Source organism: Temnothorax americanus, unplaced genomic scaffold (assembly GCF_048541705.1).
Source record: "Temnothorax americanus isolate GAGA-0224 unplaced genomic scaffold, ASM4854170v1 Scaffold20, whole genome shotgun sequence".
In the NCBI taxonomy this organism is placed as follows: domain Eukaryota; kingdom Metazoa; phylum Arthropoda; class Insecta; order Hymenoptera; family Formicidae; genus Temnothorax; species Temnothorax americanus.
The window spans coordinates 2,891,003-2,918,473 of NW_027509339.1; the positions used below are offsets into that span (position 1 = coordinate 2,891,003).

A 27,471-nucleotide genomic window follows, 5' to 3' on the forward strand; every position below is an offset into this window, starting at 1 on the left:
AGAATTTGCGCGTAATATTAAAATATTTTCTGTAAATTGTTCGAGAGATATGCGATTATACCTATATACTAAATTCAGTATACGCTCCAGAGATACCGCAACAAGCGTAAAATGCACCCGATGTTTGGTCGAAACACCAGCGGCATGGATGGCAAATGCCATATTTCAGGGTGAATCGCAGAAAATTTACGAATCATGGAAAATGCGTTTAAAGAACAACGGTGAGAATGCGCGATATTCAGGATTCTCGTCAACACACGATTTTTCTGTCGCTATTTTACCCATACCATACTTACCGTTCAATCCATGAAAAAAAAAATCTTTTTTAGCGTGTTTGTATTTTAAATGAGTATCACAAAAGCCAGAATTATATAATATAATATAATACACTATGACTTAATGATAAAAAATAATTATTAAAAAATACAAATTTATATAAAATTATTTTATAAAAAATGTAATAGAGATGACAGAAAAGTATATCGCTATGTGTTGATTCCTTTTGATATTTCTCATAAAATAATATTAACTTGAAATTAACGGTAGAATGTGCAATTCAAAAATTATATTTTGTAATACGATAGCTATGTAACTGATGTACATTGTACAGCATGATAATGTTGCCCAATTACAGTAAAGATAATTTTACTAATAACAAAAGTTTCATAGTCGCGTGCAATTTGTGCATGCCGATTTATCGTGCGTCTCTGCCACACGGTCCACACGACTAATGCATATACCTAGCGAGCCCTCAATTGTCGAGCGTGCAACTTCGGAATAATTAAAATTGAGGATGCGAATTACACGGTGCCAGGCAATTCGAGAACGCTCTCAAGGGTTCATTAAGGAGGACAATAAGCAGAACGAAATGAAAACGGAACGGAGGCAAAGGGGAGGAAGATGGCGGAATATGCCGACGATTTTCCACGAGCTCGGTTTGATCCGCTGAATACGAACGAGATGCAAAACAGACTTTTTGATTTGATCGTCCATTTTCATTTAACAATTCGCTCCCAGATATTAATTCGTCATAGATTGCGCCCGAACGTCAACGCGAAAAAAGTTCGCATCGATATTCAAACGCGTAGAAATTGCGGCAGGTGTTTGCGAAAACTTTATATAGTACGTAAATATACATAAACATGAACTCACACATAAACTATATCAACAAGACTATATATGAAGTCAATAAATCAACAGAGCATTTTGATAAAAAATAATATTATTCGCATATGATGTATTGTTATTATTGTATTATTAATTTTAAAAATATTTACGAGATTTGTTACGTCAATTATTTTATACAAAAATAAGCGTTACTATTTTTAGAAATTTTTAGAAAATATGCTACAATATTTAATAATATAAAATTTCAGGAGATACAGTAAATTACAGTTAATATCGGTTGAAATATCAGAAGTGCTCCGAACAATCTATAACACAGAGAGAGTTTTTGAGCTTTAATATATGGCACGGTATTCTTTTTAAAGTATAAAAACTGATAAGTTCTGTGTCTGTGCCGTACTGAAGCCGTAGAACAGACCTTACCGTAGCTCCTGAAACAGCCGTCTTACACGCGGCGCGATTGCAATAACTTTCCTTTAATCGACCGTCATAAATTGTCGACAGTTGGATCTGCAGCTGCAGGACGAGGCCGGAGGTGACATCAGCAGTTTCATCACTAACGGCGAGTGGGATCTGTTGGGTGAGTTTTTACAGTCCTTATCGGGAACCGTTCACATCGCCACGCCCGGATAGTTTGCCCCGGCGCCAAAAGTGATTCCCGGCCGATTAGCAATTCTAAAGTCTTGCACGGCCACGGGCGGATGATCAATCGTTTCGCAAATCGGAACCGGTATTGATCCTCACTTTGTCCCTGTCAAAATTGCTTGCATCTGGGTCAGGCGGGACGTGGCGGCTTGCTCTCCGCGCGCATCCGAAGTTTAGTGTTTTCTCTGGCGAACACATCGGTAAAGTGTCGCGAGAGAAATTGCTGCTCGCTTGATTCGGAAAGTGAATAATAGTTCGTAATAGTCGCCGAATATAATCGCTTGAGAATTGGTCGAAGGGCAGATTTAAGCTACGATCTTTCACTTCCAGATGTTTATGCTGTAAACTCGGCAACTTGTTTTACTCCTAGATGTACAAAATAATTGACGGATCCCTAGCCACGCACGAGAGAGCTTTCGTTTAGATTTGCAAGATTGTATTTACAATTCAAATATACAGGCAGGATTTAAAAAAAAATAATAAGAATTTTCTCTATATTTTATTCCGATATTTTATATAAAGTTAGCTTCCGTACATTGAAACCCATCTATACTAGAAACAATAGTCCGGAAGGCGCTTACACATTTTAAAAATTAATTTTAAATTCAGAATATTTTTTCCAATAGATATATAATATTTATTAAATTTAAATTTGCAATAATATATATATTTTATTAAGATAAATAAACTAAAATAATGAAATTTTCCATTAATAAAGTCTTTCAATTAGCAGTACTATAAAAGAAAAAAGTTGTAATTGTACCCTATTGTTCGATCGTACATAATGCAATGGTTTGAAAAATGAACTTGTGTATGGAATTCACGTAACAACCGTATTGGGATTGTAGTGCAAAGATAGAAACATCTGGTTTGTATTTTTCTCTCGTAATTGCGAAGAGGGACGTTACAATTATGATATATTGTCCAATTACGTGTAATTCGCCGTTGATAAATTTGTTATGGATAAAGACGTAAGAAATGGTCGTGCCGTCTTTATTGTTCCTCCGACGCAGAAATAAAAGCATTCGCTTCGCGTATCTCATCATGTATCTCGAAAAATTGTACGATGCATTACGCGTGGGAATAGCGTAGGTCGACGTACACGTGCAATGTATATGTGCCGCGGTTATGAGACTTGTGTTAGAAATGTATCTTAAGTAACTGCAGCTGCAGCGCAAAGCGTACCAGTTTGTACCCAGAGGAATAGTGTAAGATATAATTTTTCGCGTTTTTCTTTTGTCCTGTTGCACGGGATAATTCAAGGAGAAGAGAAGAGGAATTTTTCGCTTCCAGCAACTTTTTGTTACGTTTGAAATAGCACTTTGTTTTATTGGCAGCGCATCGATCGCCTGTGCACATCGTTATAGTTAAGCGTTAGATCGAACATTTACCTGAGAATTTTAATTTAGTAAAAAAATTCAAGTTTCTCGCCTGTTGGAACTATGAACAATATTAATATGAATCCATTAATTTCTCAATTCTAAGGCGCAAAAATGTTTTAATGTTGAACTACATAGATCTTTATAATTTATATAAATTTTGATATTCAGAAAATCGATGGAAATCGTGCACTGCGCCCATGTCTCTGATTTCCTGCTTGGTGCTCTCGAATTAAACGTTTTATGTATTAATGTAATAATGATGCAATCTGTATTGATATTATTAATTCCTTCTTTTGTCTTGCTTAGGGGTACCCGGTAAGAGGAACGAAATCTACTACAACTGCTGCCCGGAACCGTACATAGACATCACTTTCGTCGTCATCATCAGAAGACGCACACTCTACTACTTCTTCAACCTGATTGTGCCGTGCGTCCTGATTGCCAGCATGGCCGTCCTCGGGTTCACCCTGCCGCCCGATTCCGGCGAGAAACTCTCCCTCGGCAAGTTTCAACACGATGCAAAACTCCGATTGTCCCCGACAGCCCGTAAACGCTCTAGCGATTAGGCACGTCCCTGTTTGCTAAGAGCATCAGACGTTTGCGCGATTAGATTCGACCTAGTTCCGGCTGGCGGGCTCTCCCGCATCCGGGCACCGTGAAGAAACTATTCTCTACCGCTGTGTCGTGTCGCGAGTTTCTTTTGCAATCGAGGATCGCAGAACTTTATCGATGACGATATTTCGATGTGGAAATTAGTATCGATAAAATTCCGTTCAACTTTACGAAAACTTGGTTCGTTGAGTTTAATCTTTGAACGTGAGATTTCACATTATCACTGCGTAGAGAACAATCGAGTATCACGAGATGCATGCCGCGCAGGAACTGCAAATAAATGACACATTCACAGAAATATTTTAAGGACAAATTGCTTATAATATATAAGTTTAAAATTTTAAAAAGAAATTATTTTGTTATTTTTATTTTATTGTAAAAAATTAAGAATATATTTATATAATTACTTTTAACACATTTTATTTTTGTCAACTGGATTTTTTTTTTAGATATTGATCGTGAATGTAACCTGCAGTTAAAGTTATAGAATGAAAAATCATCGTAATTTAAAAAAAGCAGTAAATGACCGATTGATAATTAACATTGTAGTTTAGCTGAGAATTTTCTTAGCAAAAAATGTCCGATTTCAATCGCATACAACATAATGGAGCGCTTTCAAACTTTCTCTCGCGTAATTGCAACATTATAATTGATAGATAGAGAAAGATTGCATTGATGCATGCTATTCATGACATGTTATTTCATTGTTTCCTCGTAAGCGTGGTTGTTCTGGAATTTATACCAAGAAGCCGGATGCCCGGGAGAGATCCTACCTCCTGCCGGCTCGAATCGCTCGGCTGCATAATTCCGATTTTTTGCCTGCCTCGAGTGCCTCGCCTCGCGCTGCCATCTGAACGCTCCCGTGATTAGAGCCGGAGTGCCGGGAGTTCCCTAAGCGTATCGAGCGTTTACGCGATTAGATTTCGCCCCAATCCCGATTGAAACGGCGTGGCGCGCGGCGTCCCGGTGCGCAAACTTCGGCGAGTCTTCTATTCAGGTCGTAGAGTTTCTTCGAGCGTACAAGCACGTTGCTGGAATCTCCATCGAATTCGGAAGCGATCACGACAATCGCCGTCACCCGACGATGGAGATACGGCGACAATGAAATGACAATGTCGAACAATTGCAGCCGTCTCCGCGTTGCAAATTTCCTTAAATCTTAGCTATTCGTAGATCGAGATACGATAACAATGGCCCTACACAGAGACATTATTTTACAGTTATTTTCTTAGCATTAAGAGCGATTTATAGACAAATAGGATAAATAAGAACATGTATTAGACAATTTTTATATTTTCAATAGTTTTTCTATTTAAAATAGATGGATTTATATCATAAAAATGGTTGAACATATAGAGCATTGTGTATAATACCGATTGTTTAATTATTCTCTCTTTTCTTTTTATTTTTGTTTTAAATTTAATTTCTCAAACTTTAATTACATTTATTATCTCGAATTGTCTATAAACTGTTTTAACAATGTTGAAGTGATACAAGTTTTCCAATACGATAAAGCAATTAAAAACGTCCTATTTCAAGAGAAAACGAAACGAGCAAGAAAGAAAACAATGCGACTCAATCGCAATTGACTTTCGCGTTTCTATGGGACTCAAACTCAAGAGCAACTCTTAACGCGTTATCATGAACCTCGAAGAAGCGTTGAGTAAAGTCTAATATTCAGATGAGGCATCTGCCGCAGATGCCGTGGCGTTTTGAAAGTCTAAATAATTTGAAAGTGCCTCTTAACGCGACGCGGCGGTTCGCGAATGAGTACCGAATTCAAAGCACAAGCAGGGTCGAATACTTAAAGTACTTGGTGCGAACTGTCTTTGAAGTTTCTTATTCAAGATCTAATCGAAACTAGGAATCGGTAAAATTTGCTTCACTTGTTCTTAAGAAGATATTTCTCTTTACAAACATATTTCTTTTAAATATTGTTTTTGCAAAGAAAATAAACAGAAATGTAAAGAATACTTTTATGTCACTGAATTTTCGATGCGGCGACATCGGAGACACGTCGCCTTAAGGTACAGGCTGAGAATCGAAGAGCTTTCAGCGTGGGTTGTTACGTGTTGAAGGCCCTTCGAGCGTTCAAGGACCGAGGGTAGATCTCGCCCGCCACCTCGTCGACGACGTCGACGCACTTGACTTTAACAATAATTAATCGAAGCCAACAAACTTCTTTTACAGGGGTAACCATTCTCCTGTCCCTTACTGTGTTCCTGAATATGGTTGCCGAGACAATGCCGGCGACGTCCGACGCCGTGCCGCTTTTAGGTAAGTCTGTTTTAACTGATTTTCACAATATGATTAATTTTTTAATGTGAGAAAGCAGCTTGATTGATCACCTCTATTGCGAACCGTTTGAGTGGAAAAAGAGAAGGAAGAAAGGGACAAAAATTTGTTCCCATTTTTTTAACAATAAGACAATAATGTTTCCTCAATTGTGTATCATACCTGCGACAAGCAGACGCAACTAATCCTTTGATTTAAAGTAAAAACAATTTTACCAAAATATTATATGTCTCTAATATTGCTTATTTTAATATAAATTGATGTAATTTATATTTATAAAATTATAAACTTAATATACAAATGTAATTTTATTTTTAGAAAAATATAATTTATTTGATTACACATATATTTAAAAAAAGTGAATTTTTAGAGCTAATTTGTTAATTGCATTTAATATATAACTGTATTGAAAAATAAAATTTGTGCTTCTATTATAAAAGTTGAGAAGCTAAAAGAAAAGAATTAAGTTGAACAATATTAATACACATATAGCAAATGTACGTAGTAAGGTTTAAACTTTTAACATTAAACACTTACTTTTAAATTGTATTTTTATACTTATTTATTCCCATACTTTTCAGGGACATATTTCAATTGCATCATGTTTATGGTGGCCAGTAGCGTGGTCAGCACGATTCTCATCTTGAACTATCATCATCGGAATGCTGACTCCCATGAAATGGGTCGATGGGTAATTTCCTACGATCGATATAAAAACACATGACATAACACTACAATTGTTACAATTTAATCATCTCGGTGTCAGTATTGTTATATAGTATTGCGTTAGTTAATTACGTGAATACAGTAAAGCATTATAAATATAACTAATAACAAATTTTAATCTACAATTTCTTGTTATATTTATAAAATGTGTATTTTGTTTTAAATTTTTATCAAAATTTGAGCAAAATTTATCGAGATACATGAGTTTTCAGCAGCAAAGTTAATGACAAATTCGTGATAAGATAATAAAATAAAAGCAGTGACTGATTTTGTCGTCGTAAAGTTTACCGGAGACAAAACAGAACACATTATATATATAATATTTGACAATATAAAATCGGTACAAATCAATAAATTATATCAAATTTTTCTAGAAAATGCTTACTCATTTCGTTAATTTTATCTATTTATTTATGTAATTTTTTAATTATTTCTAGAATTAATTGATTTTTTATTAATATTTTCTGAGTCTATATCTTAGAAATGCAACTAAACTAATTTGTTAACGGTTTTTTTAATCGCGTAAGAGGTCGAAAATTACTTTGTTGAAGCTCGATTTGATTCATTGTCGGTGCTATATGACTTCCGTACGTATCGGTAGATAATTATGGTTTTAATTAAAATGCAACGCGCTGCCGCGCCGTCGAGACCGATACATCGCTCTCTCTTCATCATGGATAAATCAGGAATTTTATGGGCGAATAATTAAGGGCTACTCTGCCGAATGCGCGTCGCGATAATAAATCATGTATAATCGAATTTTTCGCCGGACGTCACGTTAATTAGAATGTAAATTTCAGAGATTGATTTCCCGCACGATCAGATTTCCGCAAACGAAACATACGCACCTAAGTTATGTTAAATTAACAAACGTGAATTAGGTATTCTAAGCCACAAAATGTCATGAAGCTTAAACAGGAAAACGAAAAAGATGATAAGCAAGTAGCTTTTTAAATTCTTAATCAGGATCGTTAATTTAATGCGAGTAACATCATGATTATCATTAATAATTATATTTTATGTTGATTTGTATTTTAACTTGATCTGAACAAACACAGAATAAATATATATATTTAAGAAAGAAAGGCTATATTATATAAAGAATAATGGACAAAGTTGCAATCTTTCCGAGTTTCGCAATCAGATTTGATTACATTATTATATGTATATACGCATAATCAGTAGATAAGTACGTATTAGACTTTAGACTATACTATTAAATTTTTCTGAATTGCATTACAGGTCAGGGTACTTTTCCTATTTTGGCTACCTCGTATACTCGGTATGTCTAGGCCGGGACAGGAGGAAGACAAGGAACCACTAGTTCAAAAGTCTCAGAAGCCATCTCCAGTCACGGGTAAGATAATTTTAAGTAGAAGATATATTTCAAATGCATATTGATCACGAATCAGACAGTTGAATCGCCGATCGTAGCATCGTTTGTACGAGTAATTTAAACGCGAGAGATTTCTCGTCAATATGACGTATTTATCTGCTGTGTTAATATAATTATGTATAATTTGTCAGTGGCTTCTTCGATTTAAATTGATAATTTTTTGGATGCCAGGTGCGAGCAAGTCGTACGGTGATCTGGAGCTGCACCAGAGGAGCAGTAAGTCCCTCTTGGCGAACGTCCTGGACCTGGATGACAACGCGCTGGCGTCTCACAACAATTTGCTGAACAATGTGTACAGCACACCCGGACCTCATCACGCGCACGCGACGCCGATGACGCCGATGGGTCACGGCCACAGTCACGTACACACGACGCCCCATCATCATCATAGCCACGCGCCCACGACGCCGCACCATCAACACGCGACGCCCCTGCCGCACTCGTCGTATCCCGGCCATCAAATCTCGCATACGCCGCATCATCATCCACATCCGCAGGATCCTGCGGGAGCGCCGCAGGTCGAGACGATACTTCAGAACGCGTGCTTCTGCGCTCGTTACGAGCTTGTGCTAATTTTGAAGGAGATTAAGGTAACGATCCGATTCGACAATTGGAAGAGCAATCTGAGAAATCCTCGGATTTCTTCGGTGTTTTTAGATTTGTTCGATATTCAACTAAACCTCAAGATCTCCTAAGATTCTGAAAGTTTCAAAATCATAAGGTTGCGAGGTCCTTTGAACTCGGGGCTTCAAACTTCCAAAGGGGGGGTGTTCTAAGATCTTAAAGTTTCAAGATATCTAAAACTCAATGATTCGTAAGTCTTAAGATTGGAAAGCCTCAATCTCTTTAAACCCCAAGATTGCAATGTTTCAAGAACCTAAGTATCAAAGTTCGTAGATTCAAATCGAAAATCTCACATCTAAAACACATTGAAACGACGAAGAAATGAAGGAGATGTATGTCAGTCGAAATTTTTTTTTTTTTTTTAAGAATTCAACCAATACGTTTTCGATGAAATAAACAATCTTGTTTTAGATAATAACAAATCAACTGAAGAACGAGGATGAGAACACGAAGATCACGAACGATTGGAAGTTCGCGGCGATGGTGATCGATAGGATGTGCCTAATCATTTTTACTCTGTTCACTATCATCGCTACCATCACCGTCCTGCTGTCAGCGCCGCATATTATCGTCACGTGATTCAGAAAAGCCAGTCTGCCGCCGGTGGTTCCGGGGCCGACGAGGATTGCGTGCCGAGCGCCGGCGTCGACGGGCGCCGGCGCCGCTCGCGACGCTCCAACCGAACGTCCGCCCTTAACCGGTTCCCAGCGGATCGGGCTTAAGGGTGTTCATCTTCGGGTTCGCACGCCGCTTCGTTTTGGAGACCTGCGCGTTAGGAAGAAAGCAATACGGGGAGTAACTTTGTTTCTTTATGATATACATAATAATACCAGTAAAAATGAGAATAATAACGCTATCGATAATAAGAATAACGATAATAGTACTAATAATTATTACGTAATAGTTACGGTAAAACTTTATCGTATAATTATCCCACAAGGACGCCTTAGCGAAACACGTTGACACACCGTTTATAAACGGCGCGAGCACACGAGTGAATATAGGAAAGACATGTTACACAGGGAGTATAGGGACACGCGGGAATAGAGCCATACGCGAAGAACACGTACACTGGTTTGTAACACGCATCCCTGAGAGCAGTCGATGTGACGAACACTTTGTACTGTTGAGATGATGTACGCTTTATCGAACGAGTCAAATAATTAGTTCTATAAAAAGATCCAATTACGAATTTTCATAGAGATATAAGTAACGATCGAATCGAAGAAAAAGAGAGATTCGACTCTGTCCTCCGCGACTACTACTTGGGGATGTATCACATATATATACACGTACACACACGCACGTAACATCATGCGAGAGCGATAATACGCATGGAACCGTGATTTGCCAATGAGTTAAAAATACTTTTTCTGCGGCCCAAGGTTAGTACGATATAGAAATCTTCGAATGTACTCGAGGATCAGTATTGCTAGGTTTAAGAGACTCTTACGGCAGTCCAGACAAGTTTCGTAACGTTTCTACGAATCCGCATAAAGACTCCCCAAATTCGAGAATCTCCAAAAGTCCATAAATTTTGAAAAGTGCATGTAAATTTCCAAGAATATAAAATTAAAATATAAATGAGTATATATAGTAGGGTGCTCATAAAAAAAACAACACTGATATAAAATCAAAGTTTTCAAGTGTAGCTGAGATTCTTGAGAATACGTAAACTGTAATATTCGAAGAAAATTCGGAAATTACTACATGTCAGTTGATATTGGTCCTTGTCCATGATTAGATAAGAAAATAAGCGCTCGAGAATGCTGCTAACGGATCCTTTTTGTCCGTACAAATGAAATAAAGGGGGGAAATAGAAAAAAAATGACAAAGAGAGATAAAATGCAAAGCGGGACAAGGGTTGATGGGCTTTAAAGGTAAAACGCACAGGTTACACTCTCAGAATATACACACGATGAACTGCCAAGGTGATTCAAATAATGCCAGAGAATTTTTCTTATCCGTATCATTAGTATGTAAAAATCGACGACGACTTAATAAACCGGGGGATTTGTATTACGATTTAAGTGACGGTGACATAAAATACTCTTTCGAGTAGGTCGCGAGAGTGATCCGAAGGACACTACGGAAGGAACTGCAGAAACTAGACGCGAGAGAAAAAAATGCGAAGGATGGTTGTGATTGTTCGATAACTTCCGCTGTGACAAATTCAGTTTTGAATATAATGTACTTTCTTTCATGTCTGCAAGTACGAGCTGTTTTGTTATTAATCCGCATTCTCGTCGGGCATTTAGCGTTAAATGCAGTTTTTCGATCCTTATTTTGCATCGGGATCATGTAAATACGAACTCCATATTGAATATATGCGTATTAGGATACTAAACGGCTCTATATTTCGAGAATTAGACGATTAATTTTTCAACCTGACTGTCGGAGTTTTATTTAAATTAAAAACCGGACATCTTGTGTTTTTTAATATAGGATTTTCAAGTTTTGAATTTCAAGCAAAACAGATAAATTTTCTGCTGGATGTGTGCCGAGAAAACGGATCGTTATCTCTTACATCGCACGTAACGTAAAACGCGGACATACGCAGACGTATATACTTACATTTTGTAGCATGTATATTCGCGTACGTTTTATTGTTTGACACATCAATCTTTTCTTTTCTCCGCAATGATACCATTACAGGAATCGTTATCGCGACAGCACTGTAACTTCTTTCCGACATTTAAAAAACGTCTCGGAAAGCAAAAGCTAAAAAAGCGTGAACCTTTATTTCTTTTTCTATCAGAAAAGACGTAACTTCGAGAAAAAGGATGTAACTTTAATGTCTCCCGTTCTGTTACCTTCAGACTGCGGCGTATTTCCGCCGACGCCGAATATCGGCAGCTATATATTAAAATTGAATAGCTATACAATGTGTAAATTAACATTGCAACACTAATCACTACGATCAATGAGTAGATTGGTGATCACGATAAATATTTTTTTCATCCGCAATAAACGATACAGAGAGCATGACTTCACTTTCGAGTACATTCAAAATATTGACACTTGTTACGTTCCCTGCTAATTCACGAGCCGCTCTCGAGAGTGTAGTAGAAAATCGCGGAAGCGACGGAGTCGATTAGTTACGCTAGGAAGAAGAAAAAAGCAACGTGGGATGGCGACCGATAAAAGAAAGGAAGTTGCTCTTGCTCACGGACAGACTCGTAGGCGGACGTCGTCTCGACGAGACATCGGGGAGACGAACTCAAGTCGTATCGTACAGTTTTCGGCCATCGACACTGGGGATACGCGACAACCAATCAAGTTACCTTTTAAATACTCTTAATGATTATATTATTAAAGTAATGAATCGTTGTTGATCATGTTGTAACGTGGGCGGGATTACGCATAGGAGTATAGTAAGAATTACGATGTTTTTTTTTATCTCTAGCGCGCGGAAAAACGACAAAGAGAAAAAGAAATAAACAGATTAACGTCGAAACTCGTATTAAACTCGTAAGAGAGATAGAAATTTTTAGACGAGAAATGCGATATTAATCACTATAACTGTCAAATAGTTAAGGAGAAATCAAGGAGATAATTTGCTGAAAAAAAAAGGAATAAACGGTGTAGTTCGAGACATCGACGTTTTAATGCCGAACACGATTGCCCTTTATGCGATAAAAATTAATAAGCGGCTCGATTAGCCTCTAATCGACTTGGCGAGATAATGACGTTACGCCTGGTCCTATGAACCAAATACACGCTGAACTGATCTAGTACTTTAGAACTAGAACAACTAATGCCACACACCGCGCTTTGGAAGTAGGAAGAAAGAGAACTGAGGAATTTACGTGTACTTGGAAAAGAATATATTTGACAATTTGAAATACTTTGCAACTCTTTAATCTTATCTTGAAAGAATTATTTTTACTAGATTATATTTTTACATACATTTGTAATATTTCCAAAAAGCTTTACACACGTTCTCGTTTCTTTTTCCGATATACAAAAGATAGAATAAGCTCCTCAAACATTATAGTTCGAATAAGAACGTTTATCTTCCTACTTCCAGGCTATAAAGTGCCGTTGATTATATCGTTTCCGAAGAAGTTAATGATGTAAAATAGCGGTTTCTCAATATGCCTTTGCAATTTTTGTCATTTGTAAGACGTCTCTGATTCCATTGATTTCCTTTTTAATGTACGTTTGCTGTAGTTCAAGCTGGTGGAAAGAAATGATTAGCAACGTCGTTTTTATCACGGTAAGAATAATACCGTATGTTTTTTACCTATAGAATAAGAAGAAAAATGTGATTGGATTTTATGTCCCGTTCTGTCATTATAAAGGATTTTTTTTTCAAACTGATAGATGTTTTCAAAATTATAACGCACAGAGGCTATTCTTTACCGATACAGTTTTTTCAAATTTATTACCAGTGAGACAATTACCGAAGAATTGTCACATTAATTCAAATTATTTTGAAACATTAGAGGAGAATAATTTCACCGCTAAGGCTTTTTTAAATGAAGCCTTTGCTTATATGAATATAACCGTGATTGTTATGCGCAAAATGTAGTATGCGTATCAGATCAATTGCTATTAATTATATCGTAAAATTGTAAAATTAATCTAGAAGCAGCGGTATATATGGATTAATGAGTCCTAGAACATTACGGGTATCAAAAAATCGTATTAGCAAAACGACGCGTGATCTTAATGTAATCGAAGTTTAACGATTAGATAGAAAAAAAATAATACGTACCATGGTGTGCGATACTATACGACTATATTTGTTATAATTAATACTTATAAATGTGTATTATCACATATCGCATATTGAAATTTACGTTAAAGACAGAAAATTGCTCACTGTAATTTGTCGATAACAACTGCTGATTTATTTTCTAATAAATTAATAAGTACACACACACACATACTACCGCAAGCGATAACAAGAACAACCTTTACGTGGAAATAATTCAAGTTTCTTCACGACGAAAACTAATGATAACGAAATAACGCGAGATTTTCGGTATCGTAGGATAGTTTGCATCCTAAGGAAGTTTAGAATTATTTAATTTACATATGTATAAAGAAATTACAATACGTAAATAAACAAACAGTTATTAAAACTGAAGCTCATAATTAAATAAAGTAAATCTAGCATGTCGGAATTTTGAACGCGCCAAAATCTCTCTCGCCATGATGCAAACTCGCCTAATTTTACGATACACAGAGTGTCAGGGGATTTTAAAGTTTACAGTGCTGTATCTTGCGAACCAATAATTTTATTGAAAAATGTTTCAGACAAAAGTCGTTTGGTTTGAAGGGGGACACACGACTCGCGTCGGAATCCATATATGTGACTCCCTTCAAACAACTTTTGTCTGAAACATTTTTCAATATAAAATCATTGGTTCGCGAGATATAACACTGTAAAGTAAGACACTTTGTATATGAAACTCAAGTGCTTATGGTTATGCAAATATTATATCTTTTAATACAGACTTTATTCCGCGATTTCCGCGACAAGAAATCGTAAGGAGAATTATTGCCATAAAAGATTCTTGCTGAACAACTTTCAAACATCTAAAGTCGCGTATATAAAAGTGAATTTTAAATTCAGACGAAACGTGACACGCACTTTACATGAAAAGTTTCCACCTCCTTGAACTCAATATGAACCGTATTTTGAAGATAACGCAGCAAACGTACTCGAACGTGTATGATCCGCCGCTTTCATAATTGAAAATAATTGTAGTGAATCGTTATAAGCCTCGATAGATTTATTCAGTAACAAACATATGTGAAATTAAAAGTTTTTGTTGTTTATTCTTAATGTTAGTCAATTTTAATGGTAAAATACATATATATATAAAAATCTTCCGTTAACTTTACATTAAAGTTTCCAAGTTTACACAGTTGCTGCATAACAAAACAAAATTTTCTATTTCAATTATCTTATATGTTTTTATCATTGCTATTATCATATATATATAATTTAAATCGGCAAAGATTGAAACATATAATAATAATATTTATTTAAATTTTTAATATTTTATCTTTTTTCTTTACAATTTTAGTTTAAAAAAATTACAACAAAATTCCTAATTTTTTTACAAAAAAAAAAAATTTTTTTAATAATATACATTCGCATGAAATACAGGTATATATAATTCAAGCTTTTTATAAATAAATTTAAAAAAACGAGTAAGTTCGTTGACTTGTAATTGTTTTCCATAGTAATTTGTAAAAATTAGACGAAAGCGGCGGCAGACAATGAAATTTCCGTACAAATTGAACATTTAAGCGAATGACCGAATAAAGAAAAAAAAGAGAGAAAGTGAGAGAAGAAGGAGTAAGATAAGCGGCATTAACGTGACTTGCGCCTTTAAAACCGACAACTCAGCTTAATACGCGCGGGGCTGTTATATAAACTGTAATCTTGTAATAAAAAAAGGGAATAACAATAATGATAACATTAGTGATAACGATTAACGATAACGATAAATGATAATATTATTATTACTATTAATAATAACAATAATAATATTAAACCGTATTAGCTACGAGACTCTTCGCCAGTGTACGAAATGTTGAAATGTCCTTTCTACGACGTTGATATACGATTATCGACTTCCGATCGCGAATCGAATTGTTCCCGAATTAAGGAGTAGTTGTGGTGGACAGAGAGAAAGAAAGAAGAAAAAATAAATATACGAGTTAACTACAAACGAAGGTTGGTAGGCTTATAAGATATCGTAGTAGCGCAGATGTACATCAGAGTGAAGAAAAGAAATTTCGGCAGAACGATAAGGGGTTTTTCGAACGTCTTGTCCATCGATCGTCGAGCAAAGAGCAACGGTAATAAGATCAAAAGCAGATCGAACAATATCGATATTGGTAGGACGCTATTTCCAATTTGAGATCAATAATCCAATTTCCAAAATTCGACGATGAGCCTCGTTTCATCGAGCCGACGCAACACTTCCGTCGTGACGTGGAAATTAACCCGTTATACCCAGACGTAAATTTTTCTTCAGTTTTTTAAGAAATCCTTAAGTAAAGTACTCTCGTATATTTCTGACATACGGGCTATAACGAGTTAAGCCGTGTGCAAGTTTCACAGCACTCTTAGCCGTTTTCACTCTATTAATTACTCGAGCGTTTTAAGAACGTTATCTAAGGACCGATAGAGATAATTACGATTGCTCATCGATTATGCCTGTTGTTTAAGTGTCAAGACAATCCCCCGATGACTCCAAGCGGCTGAACGACGAAAACTATACTTCTTGATATATGTAATACTACCTCTAATTAACGCGAGAGTATCGATGGCACTCTGGCCCGTCGAGTATGTAATTTATCGTAAGGTCTATTATACTATAGCATGCCAAAGTCTTCCGCCATTAGTCGCCTAGTGTAGCTGACGAGTTTTCTCGGTTGCAAAGTTTTCGCGAGAGATCGTCGCTGTAAAGATCGTCGAGTACTCGCATGAACTGATCTCCAGTTTGCACCAATATCGCTCAAGGGGATATAATCAAGACTTCGACGAAAGTCGTTGCAACTGCTCGCGGCTGTTCATAGTAGCTCGCTGTGATGTAAGTAGTTAAAGCTCTAGCGACAAACTCTACACTCGTAGATCTTAGCGCTGAAACTAACCGCACGACGGAAAGCGAAAGGTGAAATGGGACGAGATCTCATCGGGATTGGTTCAAAAAAATTTTCCCTCCGAGGAGTCGATCGTATATATAATTTTATATTCACAAGTAAATGCACACGTAGTTGCATTCGTGCATTTTGCATGAATTGCCGTAATCGTGCAATGGCTCGAGTAATCGAGGATTTAACAAAAGATGAATTTAATCGAATGAAACTTTCGTGACACTCAACGTAAAATTACTGACTCATTGACGATTACGCGATCAACATATTTTAATATAATATATATCGATAATTGGATCGACTATGACGGTGCGTTTCTCGAACGCGCGAAGCCTCAATTTGTGCTGACTTTTAGAGACAGTGTGAATTTTTCATAATAAATTATTCACACGCACGTTTTCGACGAAGAGTGACTTGGGGAAGTGGACACTATAGAGAGAAAATGATTATTATCGCTAATCTTTGTTACATTCAGAGTGCAGGGATCGAAGCGCCGAAGCTGTGAAGAAAATAGAGGCAATTTCGCTTTTTCACTTTTTAAATAGTATAATGTGTCTGATGACTTCGAATGCGGACCGCTTTTGGATCGGTGGAGACGTTCGGAAGATCAACGATCCCTCTTGCCCGTTCTTATTAGACCGCTCTTTATACATACATGTGTATATAGGCATATGTACATGTAATATATGTTATACATACGCGACAGAGGTTTAATTATATTAATGACACGTAGCATGTAAATCGTTGCTCGCGCTCAGCCCCGTTGTTAAATTAAGCGAAACGAGATATCGTCCGCGTAGGATATTACTGCTCGTTACATGAATCCGCGTCGTTCTGCTTATCGATCACCGCATCAAATTCCTACAGTAAATTTTCATGGTGTAAAAAGAAGTAATTTGATAAGGAGCGAAACGAAAATCGCCATAAAATAATACTATGTTAGTAAAAAAAAAAATCATATATCAATCCCACGAAAAAGGTAGAAATACTGAAAGAGATATTGCAAGCAAGTTTTATATAGATCGGATAAAAACACAATAGTAGACTAATAGTCGACACAAAGGGCATTCTTCCGACATTCTTCCGATTGGAAATAGCCCATTCGGTTCTCGGGTTAAATCGCTCTTGATGGAACAATCGTATGGAGATATAGAATGTTTTTTGCTATAAAACTACGCCATCGTGGTTTACGTTTGATGGCTCGTGGAGCCATCGCGGCGGAATGGCAAGAGCAGAACGACGCTTTTCGCACGCAGCGACGCGGATTTCGAGTGTCACGCGTTTATTGTCATCGAATCGTTTTGCCGGCACGGCTCGGAGCAAGGTTTTGCGTGTAAATTCCATTGTGCCATTGTTTGTAAAGCATTACAATGATCAGTCACCCGGGTTGACTAACGCGTTCGATTAACGCGGGCAGACGAAAGCGAGGAAACCAGGTAGAAAGGGAGGTAATTAAGATATGCTCGTGCGCGTATCTCTTTTTACAACGGTGGCGAATTAATTAATTAGACTAATTGATTAGGTAAAGCGTAAGTTCAAGTGCCAAATTTTTAGCTAATCCTTAAAGCGTAAACGAGCGCGCTGCGGAGCGAACGTGTACGCGATAGGGCTGAATAGGAATGTAAATTAATGTGAGAGAGATCAACGGCGGCGCGGAAGTAACACGTAGAATCGATTATTAATTCGTTACGAGAATCGAAAAGAATCTGCGAAATAATTCTGCGAATTGTTATCAATTTATTTTGTCCTTACATTAATTTATTAAACCGTGTCGTGAAAAAAAATAACAAAGACATTCTTTGCCAATACACAGTAAAAAATTTAATGTCCCAGAAAGTCCACTCTATAAATTTTGTGTTAAAATAACACGATGAATGAGTTATTTTAACACAAAATTTAGAGTGGACTTTCTGGGACATTAAATTTCTTACAGTGTAAGTTTCTCGAAATAAAGAAACAAAGCCTGCGTTTTTGTTTATTCACATTGGGAACATAAAATCTATAATACACGTCATGTGTATTATATATTTTATTTTCCCAATAGCTCCCAATGAGAATAAACAAACGCAGGCAAATATGATATCAAAAAACAAATAACTTCATAATGTCCGATAAGTATATATAATATCAGTTTGATTAAGAGCAACCTAAAATATAACGTTTGCAAGTATAAACACAAAAGTATGATTTTTTTCTTTAATACAATTTTACATTTCTTTCAAATTGTTGTATATGTTCGCAAATGTAGAATGCCATGTAATACGCAGATTTACTGCGCGATATCGCGAATGAAAGAGAACATAAAATCCTGAGTTCGAGTCGAGCGAATATTACACATTTTGCGTCAGAATTCTATGGTGAACGATATGGACAGGAAAAATATGTACATATAAAAAAAGAACAGAGATAAGAAAAAAACGCGTCACAGCCAACTGAATTTAAAAATGAATTTTTACAAAAGCAGAAGTGCACACAGTTATTTCCGGCAGGCAATACTCGTTTTCCTCCGTTTTTGAATTCTCGCTCAGCTAACTCATCACGCGCGATTACACAGAAAGCTGCGTTGTCCTGTCAAAAGGGGGAAAAACGATTTAAAAAAAAAAGAAGACAGAGAAAACGGAGAATTTCGCGCTAGATGATTAGCGAAATAGCGAGGAAAAGATATAATTTTTAAATTGCCGCAAAATAATAAATAATAAATAAATAAATAAAAGCGAAACTATTAAGCACATGTACCACTAAACATAAACTATATATATTTAAACTATTGAATGCTAAAGTCATATTCGTAATAATGAATAAAAGAAAATGGTTAATAATCGGTTAACTGATGAATATTAAAGTTAGCCTGTAATCAATAGCGACGTAGTTATACTCTGACAGTAATTATAGGGGTGATTCAAAGGTAGTCTATTAGCAGTTAGGGTCGAACTTTATCGAGATCACTTTCTCTCTAAACTATAACAATGGAAAAAAAGATGAAGTTACAACTTAATTATCTCTCGATGCTAACCTTATTGAATTTAAAGGACGTTAAAAGCCGCGCTGATGCGATTTCAGAAAACCAAACTATGTAGAACGCGATCTAACCCTCTTCATTACTTACCTATATCTTTATTACTTACGTACTTAAAAAAAAATGAAAGAAATCGCCTCGTATTGTCCATCGTCATATTGTACACCAGTCATTAAGATCGACAATTAAAATGCGCGTTATCGATCGCCATCGAGAAATGCGAGAAGAAATATGGGCGAGAATAAAAAAAAAAAAAAGAAGAACGTTACTGTTTCCATAGACCCTGGTGGGATGATGCAATTGAACTGAACTCACCCGATCTCACTTTTAATTATGCCTCCGATAAACAGCCTGGTCCGATAATAGTAAATCCATACCGGAGGAGATATAAGAGAGCGTGAATAAAAATTTGTTATATTTCTACGCTGGGCTCCTTTTCGAGGCAACGTTGATCGATATGAGAATCCCTGTTAACTGGTGAGCACTGTAATCGCCGCATTGTAATATTATTAACATTATTACGTTATTATGAAATTGTTGAAATAAATGAAATGAAAATAAACGTCTTCCATTCTCCCCCCCTCTTTTCTTTCGACCGTACACGAGCACTTATAATTTACTCTGTGATGAGTTTTTCATCGACGATTTGAAAGAGGAATGTCTCGTTCTTCAATGCTTCATTTATAGACTTGCAATTCGAAACGTTACGCTGCAAAGCGCAATCGTGATATCAATCAAAACATAATAAACGTATAAAGGTATAAAATTCCATAAGTTTTATTGATGTATTATTTCATTATAAAAAGGGCTACTTAACTTTTATGTTAAATTTCTCTTTTACCTACCAATATACAGTAATGCACGATTATATATAATTACTATATTATTCATCATATGCATAATAAAGTACAAACTTTTCGATTCAACAATTTTTGGTTTCTTGTTTTATGCGCAAAGTAAACTATATGGTACATATACGCTGATCGTCTTCCTTTCCGCAGTAGAGATAAAAGACACGTATGTGTATGGGCAGAACTGTATAATTCTGTTTATTGTTATTGTTTCTGTTAAATCGCGCCCAATAAATTACACGAAACCTATTGACATGAGAGGGATAGAACAAAACGGAATATGCCAGTGTTCTTGGTTTCTAAATTTTAATTATTGTATTTTTTTCCAGGAAGACACGACATGCGCTATTAATAAATAACGGCATTATATAACGATAAAATATTGTCGATAAATCTGGATATACAAAACCTTCTCTTTAGCAAACTACATTGCACAACGTGTTTTAAATATTAAAAGTAAAATTAAATTTGTGTAAGTAAATGTTATTAATCGATTTACAAAAGAGAGAAAAAGACATATATGTTACATTTTTTTTTAAATAAAATAAAACTGTATTCCATACATACAAATTTGCTAAGATTGACGCAAGTAATTATAAATGAGGATGTCTTTTCTTTCTGGGATTCTGCGTCTTCTCACACACATGCTGTCGTTATCAAGCGTCTTCAAGTAAGTCTAAAATTATTTTATTATTTGCTTCAATAAACGCAACGACCGGCTTATATAACAACAGATTTAGATGCATTTGAAAAAACTATTGTAACAACTATAACATTAACATTAACATCGTCAAACGGGATAACTACTAATCCGCACGCAATGATGCCGCTTATAATATTAAAAAATTTTGCAGATTAATTAACAATCGACGTAACCGAATAAATCGTTACAATCTTTGGCAAACTGTATATAAAACTAGAGAAATTTATAAATATAAATTTTTAAGTATTGATACACTGAGATACATTGCAAAAAATTGCACAAAATTATAAAGAAATACAAGAGATTACGTTTTCGGTTATTTCACTGCTCGCAAAATCCTCGATATGCAACAGTCGACTACAACTTTCTCCCGGACTGAACGTTCTTTATTAAATAAAACTTGACCGCTTAACAGTCTCTCTGTACAATATATACGGTAAGCATGGCTATGATGTTCTATTAACGCACGACGTTCTTATGACGAAGAATCGTGCTTATTCTTAATAATGCGCATAATTATTGGCGCAAAAATGGCTCATATTCTCATCTCGCATATATAACTAAGCATGGTTATTTGTTTTTAGTTTATTTAATTACTTTTTACTCATTAAAACACAATTTCTATAAATTATATCTGTGTATTCTGTGATAATAAAAGTCGTTTAACTGCATGTTCGTAAAGTAAGACGGAGATATTTGTTAAACTAATTAGCTAAAAATCAATAGCAAGAAGTACAATTAAAAAAAGACGCGTAAAGTATGTCTACTTGTTTTAACTAATGTATTAAGTAATATTCAGTATTGTTTATGTATATATATATATAGATATTTTGTGTAAATACGCTATGAGAACATGAGCTACTTTTTAGGAAAGCCAATCAAGTCAAAGCACACTCGCAAAGTACAATTTTTGTTTGCAGCCAGTAAAGATATAATCGATTTTCTTTTTTGGATAGATCTGATGTATGTATTTCAAAATCGGTATGTGTATTTCAGAAATTATTGTGGCGGTACCTTGATGTGCATTGGCCTTCCGAGTCTTCCGAAAGTCGTTGATTAGATACAAGCGCGTATCCCTTCGTAATTAATTTAATTCACAACGTCTCGTGCTTGCGTGAAATTCGTTACTGCGAGCTCGTTCGTATGTCTGACGAACATGCTTAAGATCGCAGTAGTTCTATTAATATTTATGATCAATGCCACGACAACGAGTATCAAACGCGAGATCGACTAAATTACGATGTGACGACTTGCACGATTATTATCAAAATTATTTCAAATTTATATCTAAAACATTATCGCGCGATGATTGATTCTGCCTGACCATCCCGCGTATGGATGCACATCGTGAAGAACGTTTCGATCTTATCTTATACGGAAATTTATAACTTTGATATCGAGAATTTGATCGATTTGGTTGAAGCTGATCGCTAAAATTATGGTCGAGAGATTAAATACAGAACTGTTTTCTTTTCTCTCACATGTTTAACACTAACGTATAGACGTCGAACGCTCATATATAGCATATAATAACTTAAACGTAAAATAGGGAAACTATGTTAAATGCACTAATAAATTATAATTAAATTATAGTCCTAGAAAAATACGCGACGAATTTTATATAATTTTTAATGTTAAACGTGAATTCCTGTAAGTCTGAGTTACTTTATAAATAATGTTCTCGTTTTATATACTTTCCTAACTTACCAGACTATTGGATTATTCGTATTTTCTAATTAAGAGATATCGATAAGTTGACTAAACAGGTTTGTGCGTACCATCATTATATTAATATGTTACAGTAATTTTGCCAAAGTACTATTAACTAATTCCGTTTTTTTTTCTAGATACGATATATGTATAATGCTACATAAGCGGATTTCATCGTTTAACATTAAGTGCGTTACGTGGTAACTACACTCTTAAAGGAGCAATCATGGTATTTCCAACAATACTCATAACACTGTACAAAATGTCATGTAAAACTGTATGTTTGGAGTCGAAATAAATAAGAAATGAATTAAATCAAATTCTTTCTATCAAAAATTTACCCACACATTTTGTATATAATGATTAAAATTCTCTTCTATATGATATTATCTAAATAAACTCTCTAAACTTTAAGTAAGTTTTTTTAATTAAAAAAACTGTAATATTGAAGAGAATATAACCTTTGCTTAACAAAATATTATTTTATAAAAATTATAAAGTTGGTAAGTAATCTGTTATAATGTGGCTTCTCGTGTTTAAAAACTTTGGAAATACCTATTTTTTCGATAAAATGAAGAATGAGAACTATTCGACAGTCGTTTCGTAAATCCTTTGTCTAAGCGCGTCGCAATGGAGCTACCGGAAGTTAATGGCATCGGGGAAGACAATAATCGCATGAGGCAGCCATGATTAACACTAGTGGAATTATTATCTACATAATGTATGCCATTTCGATCGCTCAAGTTTCGTCGTTAAAAGAGCTTTACGCAAATCGGATTTTACAATCTTACAATTACGCAAAACCGAAATGTATGCACAATGGTATTAGAAGATCGTATTGAGACTTTCGTTAAATGAATTTGTACCTCGCGTGAGATTTCATAAAAATCTGTCGATATAAAAAATAATTACCTGTTAAACAGTCACTTGATTTGTAAGCGTTTCACGCTTGTAATTGAAAATGACAAAATTAATCCCACATTGTTACGAAGTCGTTTTCGAGGAGGACGAAATGAGAACGGTCGCGTAACGATGGCATATGTTATCTGTGATTGCGCTTCGTTGGGGCAAGTCGGATTATTTTCCGCGATAGATATCTATAATACGATCCTGGTCCACATACTCGAAAATATGAGGCGCGTCCATTAGGATCCCGACGGTACCCGCGGTCGTCACTATAAAGAATATATAAAGTTGCAGTCGATCGATCACCATTGCGACATATTTCCAATCCTCCCTTGTCTGGAAGAGAGAGATATCGGGAAAAGAGTATTTAGAAAGGCCATTGTACATTGTCCAGGAGTGTTATATTTGTTTTTTGAAAAGATCGCGAGGCTCTCTCACCTGTATGTACAAGTCCTCGTTCCTGAGATGCTCCGCTATGAACTCCACGGCCTCGGTGGCTTTGCTGGCTTCCGGGCTAAGCAACACTGATTCCGAACTCTCGGATCCTCTTCTATCGCCCATGCCCTCCCCTCCGCCAGCACCGCTGGAGCTGCTCGTGGTGTGATGAACCTTACGGTTGATCTTGCAATTTGGATGATGCAGATCGGACAGTTCCATCACCTCCATCTTCGATTTCGCCAGGGAGGCTGGCAGATGCTTCGGCACCTCGGTCGGACTTCCCGAGTATGTGGAAGCTGGCAGTGTTACGTTTGGTATCTCCATCATCCATCTGAATGACATAATACGCATTTATTCGAGTAAAACTTGGTGAAAATAAAACTAAAAATTCTAATAAATGCTTTAATTCTACGTTTAATTAATAAAATTCAGTACTATATGTATATATTCATAATCTTTATGTTTAATTCAATTTATCTCGGTTTATTGATAAATGTATTTCTCTTTTTGTACTTCCAATTAATATAAAATTTTTAATTATTATGTGCATTACAATTATTAATAACAGCTCTTACAAAAAAGTTCATACCTTAATCGCGTCTTCTTTGGTCGCTTCATGAACAAGATCGCTGGCAGATATTTAAGGAAGATCTTGCGTATGAGCTGAGGCATCCTGTGAGTCCTCGGCCCGCGGAAGTTCCAATTAATGATGATCACAGTCACGAGGATACTGACAGTATTCATGATGAAGGTGAAGAGCAGATATTTGGCTATCAATGGCAGCACCAACGAGGTTGGTGGCAAAATTTTGCTGACTAGCAGGAGGAACACGACCAGTGATAGAAGAATACTAATGCCCAAAGTGACTTTCTCACCGGCCTCCGCCGGAAGGTAGAAAACAAGTACGCAGAGAAAAGAGATCAGGACCGTCGGCAGTATCAAGTTCACCGTGTAGAAAAGAGTCTTCCTGCAGAAGCAATACGAATGTTTTTTTTTTCAACTCAGTAATGTACAATTATTATGTAATTAAAGTCTTATATTATAATATTAAAGTACTAATTAAGGAAGCTGGTGATCAATATCGAAGGTGCATGGATTTAGCAAAGATTGGCGGTAAAGTACGCACCTGCGGATAATTATATAGAAAGTGATGTCCGTCTCTGTAGGAAAGTCGCCCTGGTAGATATTGAGATACGCCGGCACGCTGATAATGTCCCATGTGCCGCTCTTCCAATAATCAGACAGATCGACGAAGTTCTTATCGTTGTAGAGCGCGAGAGAGACCTGGTCGCCGTTGAAGGTCCATGAGCCGAATTTCATAATGCATGTTTGCTGATCGAAGGGGAAATATGTTACGTCGATCGTGCACGAGCTCTGATAAATTGCTGGCGGCACCCAGAGCACCTCGCCGTTCGGGTATATCAGCACGTTGCTCTTGTAACGAACTTCATAGTTGCCGTCAGCGCTATAAAAACAAAGTATATATATATATATATATATATATATATATATAATTATTTAAATATAATATATGTCTAATCATTGAAAATGTAAATGTAAATTTGTTTGGCTAATTAAAAGAAAAGAAAAGTTTTAACCGTTTAATCGCCAAGATGTCTTTGACCAAAAAATTAAGAAGTAAATGATTGTTTTATACTCACTCGCAAATAATTAAATTGAATGTTAAATAATTGCAATTTTAAAATAATATATTTTATAAATATTAGTATTAATATATATATATATATAATGTATATCTCAATTTTTTTATAAAAGTACATTATATTATTGATGTAAGCGATTAAATGATTTGTATACAATTAATAAATTTTTCAGGTTTAATAAAATATGCAAATAACTTGTCTGATATTCATACTTATTGAATAAGACTATGTCTGGTTTCCACACTTTGTCGGGTGGTAATCTGAGGACCCCGATACCGCCGTAATCCGCTTCGTCCCATTGCAACTGATAGTCCTTCCATACAAATCTCAACCATACGTTCGATTTCATAATCTGATTTTTTTCGTTCTAAAAAATTCAAAGAATTTTATGCGATTATAAAAATATTATTCACCTTTAGTTATATGATTTATTTTGAACATCCATTTTCGAAGACATCGTCTGACTAATTCGCGCGAAAATGAGAGAAAACGGAGTAAGAAAAATCTCACCACATTGATCAGTTGCACGAAGGCGAGGCCAAACCTCACGTGCACTTTCTCCGTCATATTTTGCACTGGTCGGATGAGCTTATTGTATCCTCTAAACAGATCTCGCACCAGTCTCTCTTCATCCTCGGAGCATAGACCTGCAAATAAAGGCGATTAACGCGATTATCGGGTATATCAAATTAGAAACTCGCACGCCGCCTCGTCTCGTCGTCACACACTCCACTTTTATCGCGAATGTAAAAAAAAAAAACAACAATTACTCCTACATCCGAACGCAGCACTCGTTCTACGGGCGCGCGAGTTTTTCAAGCTTCATCTCGTCGCTCCGGAAACGGGCCTTACCGACGCACAGAATCGCCGAGATCAGAAATAGTCGCACGAGACGCAGGCAAAAATACATTTTGGGCGGGTTCGTTGTGGGGTTGGTTGTGGTCCCACCCGAACGCGCCGCGAGCACAGCCGCCGCCACCACCGCCGTACCTCCACCGCCACCACCGCGGATCAATATAGAAGCGCAGACGCTGGCGAATAACTGCATTTCCTTCCTTGCAACCCGACACGCCAAACCCACCCTTGCCGAGCACTTGCGATCCCCGTCATCGTGCACTTTCACAATCTCCGAAGATCCATTGTCGAAGACATCGCTGCAATTTGCTATACGATCACTCACAGCGAAAAGGGACGTTGTTAGGGAAAACGCGGGAGAAACACCACCGGGTGTAGCGAGATTTTCAACGCGTCAGAGCAAACTGAGCTACCCTCAAGGGGTGGCTCAGTTGGCAGCTAGGGGTGGTCGGCCGTCCTTACAACAGATGCGCTGCTTTACCGAGGGATTCTGGACAAGTTGTGGAGAATACGTGTTGCATATAGAGGGGTTGATAAATTCAACGTCGCTTTTATATGGATCTAGCTAACAAAGTTTTCATGGACAACTCTCTCATTTTCAGAAAAATGATTAAGTTGAAAGTTTCACAAGACAGGAAAAAAGTATTTTTAAATAAATAATTTTAATTTTATTTTAAAAAACACAAAATAGAATACATATTAATTAAACTTTATAATATATATATTTTATAATTATCATTACATTAATATTCGCTAATATTGTATTTCAGTATTGTTTTTATTATTAATAATTGTAAAATTCGTGCTAACGAAAATGCATTATCGATGCATCACTAATTTCATTTGTGCGTAATTAATACATTAATATCTACATCAATTAATACAAAATCGATAATTTAT

General features: G+C 36.1%; 2 protein-coding genes across 4 annotated transcripts in view; one reads left to right on the plus strand and one right to left on the minus strand.

The window, feature by feature from the left end:
- Positions 1 to 20,016, plus strand: part of Nachra7 (nicotinic acetylcholine receptor alpha7 subunit) — a 194,668-nt gene extending 174,652 nt beyond the window's left edge. For 2 of the 3 annotated variants that reach the window (XM_077405908.1, XM_077405909.1), the window contains 7 exons: positions 1,630 to 1,705; positions 3,459 to 3,653; positions 5,955 to 6,041; positions 6,641 to 6,750; positions 8,028 to 8,142; positions 8,353 to 8,771; positions 9,217 to 20,016. In XM_077405908.1, coding sequence (XP_077262034.1) covers positions 1,630 to 1,705; positions 3,459 to 3,653; positions 5,955 to 6,041; positions 6,641 to 6,750; positions 8,028 to 8,142; positions 8,353 to 8,771; positions 9,217 to 9,384 — 1,170 coding nt within the window. In that variant the 3' untranslated portion in view covers positions 9,385 to 20,016. The remainder of the gene's footprint in view (positions 1 to 1,629; positions 1,706 to 3,458; positions 3,654 to 5,954; positions 6,042 to 6,640; positions 6,751 to 8,027; positions 8,143 to 8,352; positions 8,772 to 9,216) is intronic. The other variant, XR_013256897.1, reaches the window with a different exon arrangement.
- A 357-nt stretch (positions 20,017 to 20,373) lies between these two features.
- Positions 20,374 to 26,983, minus strand: Nachrbeta1 (nicotinic acetylcholine receptor beta1). The gene is made up of 7 exons (XM_077405906.1): positions 26,569 to 26,983; positions 26,227 to 26,363; positions 25,929 to 26,083; positions 25,179 to 25,517; positions 24,642 to 25,019; positions 24,053 to 24,383; positions 20,374 to 23,950 (listed from the first exon to the last, which is right to left on the minus strand). Exons 1-7 carry the CDS (start codon positions 26,762 to 26,764, stop codon positions 23,786 to 23,788), a joined length of 1,701 nt encoding a protein of 566 aa, XP_077262032.1. The 5' UTR covers positions 26,765 to 26,983; the 3' UTR covers positions 20,374 to 23,785.
- Positions 26,984 to 27,471: the final 488 nt, after the last annotated feature.

Coding starts and splice junctions, on each gene's coding strand:
- Nachrbeta1 (XM_077405906.1), bottom strand. CDS start 26,764: ATGCAGTTATTCGCCAGCGTCTGCGCTTCTATATTGATCCGCGGTGGT. Junction 25,518..25,928: donor GACATAGTCTTATTCAATAA/GTATGAATATCA, acceptor TTGTTTTTATAG/CGCTGACGGCAACTATGAAG. Junction 24,384..24,641: donor CCAAAGAAGACGCGATTAAG/GTATGAACTTTT, acceptor TATGTCATTCAG/ATGGATGATGGAGATACCAA.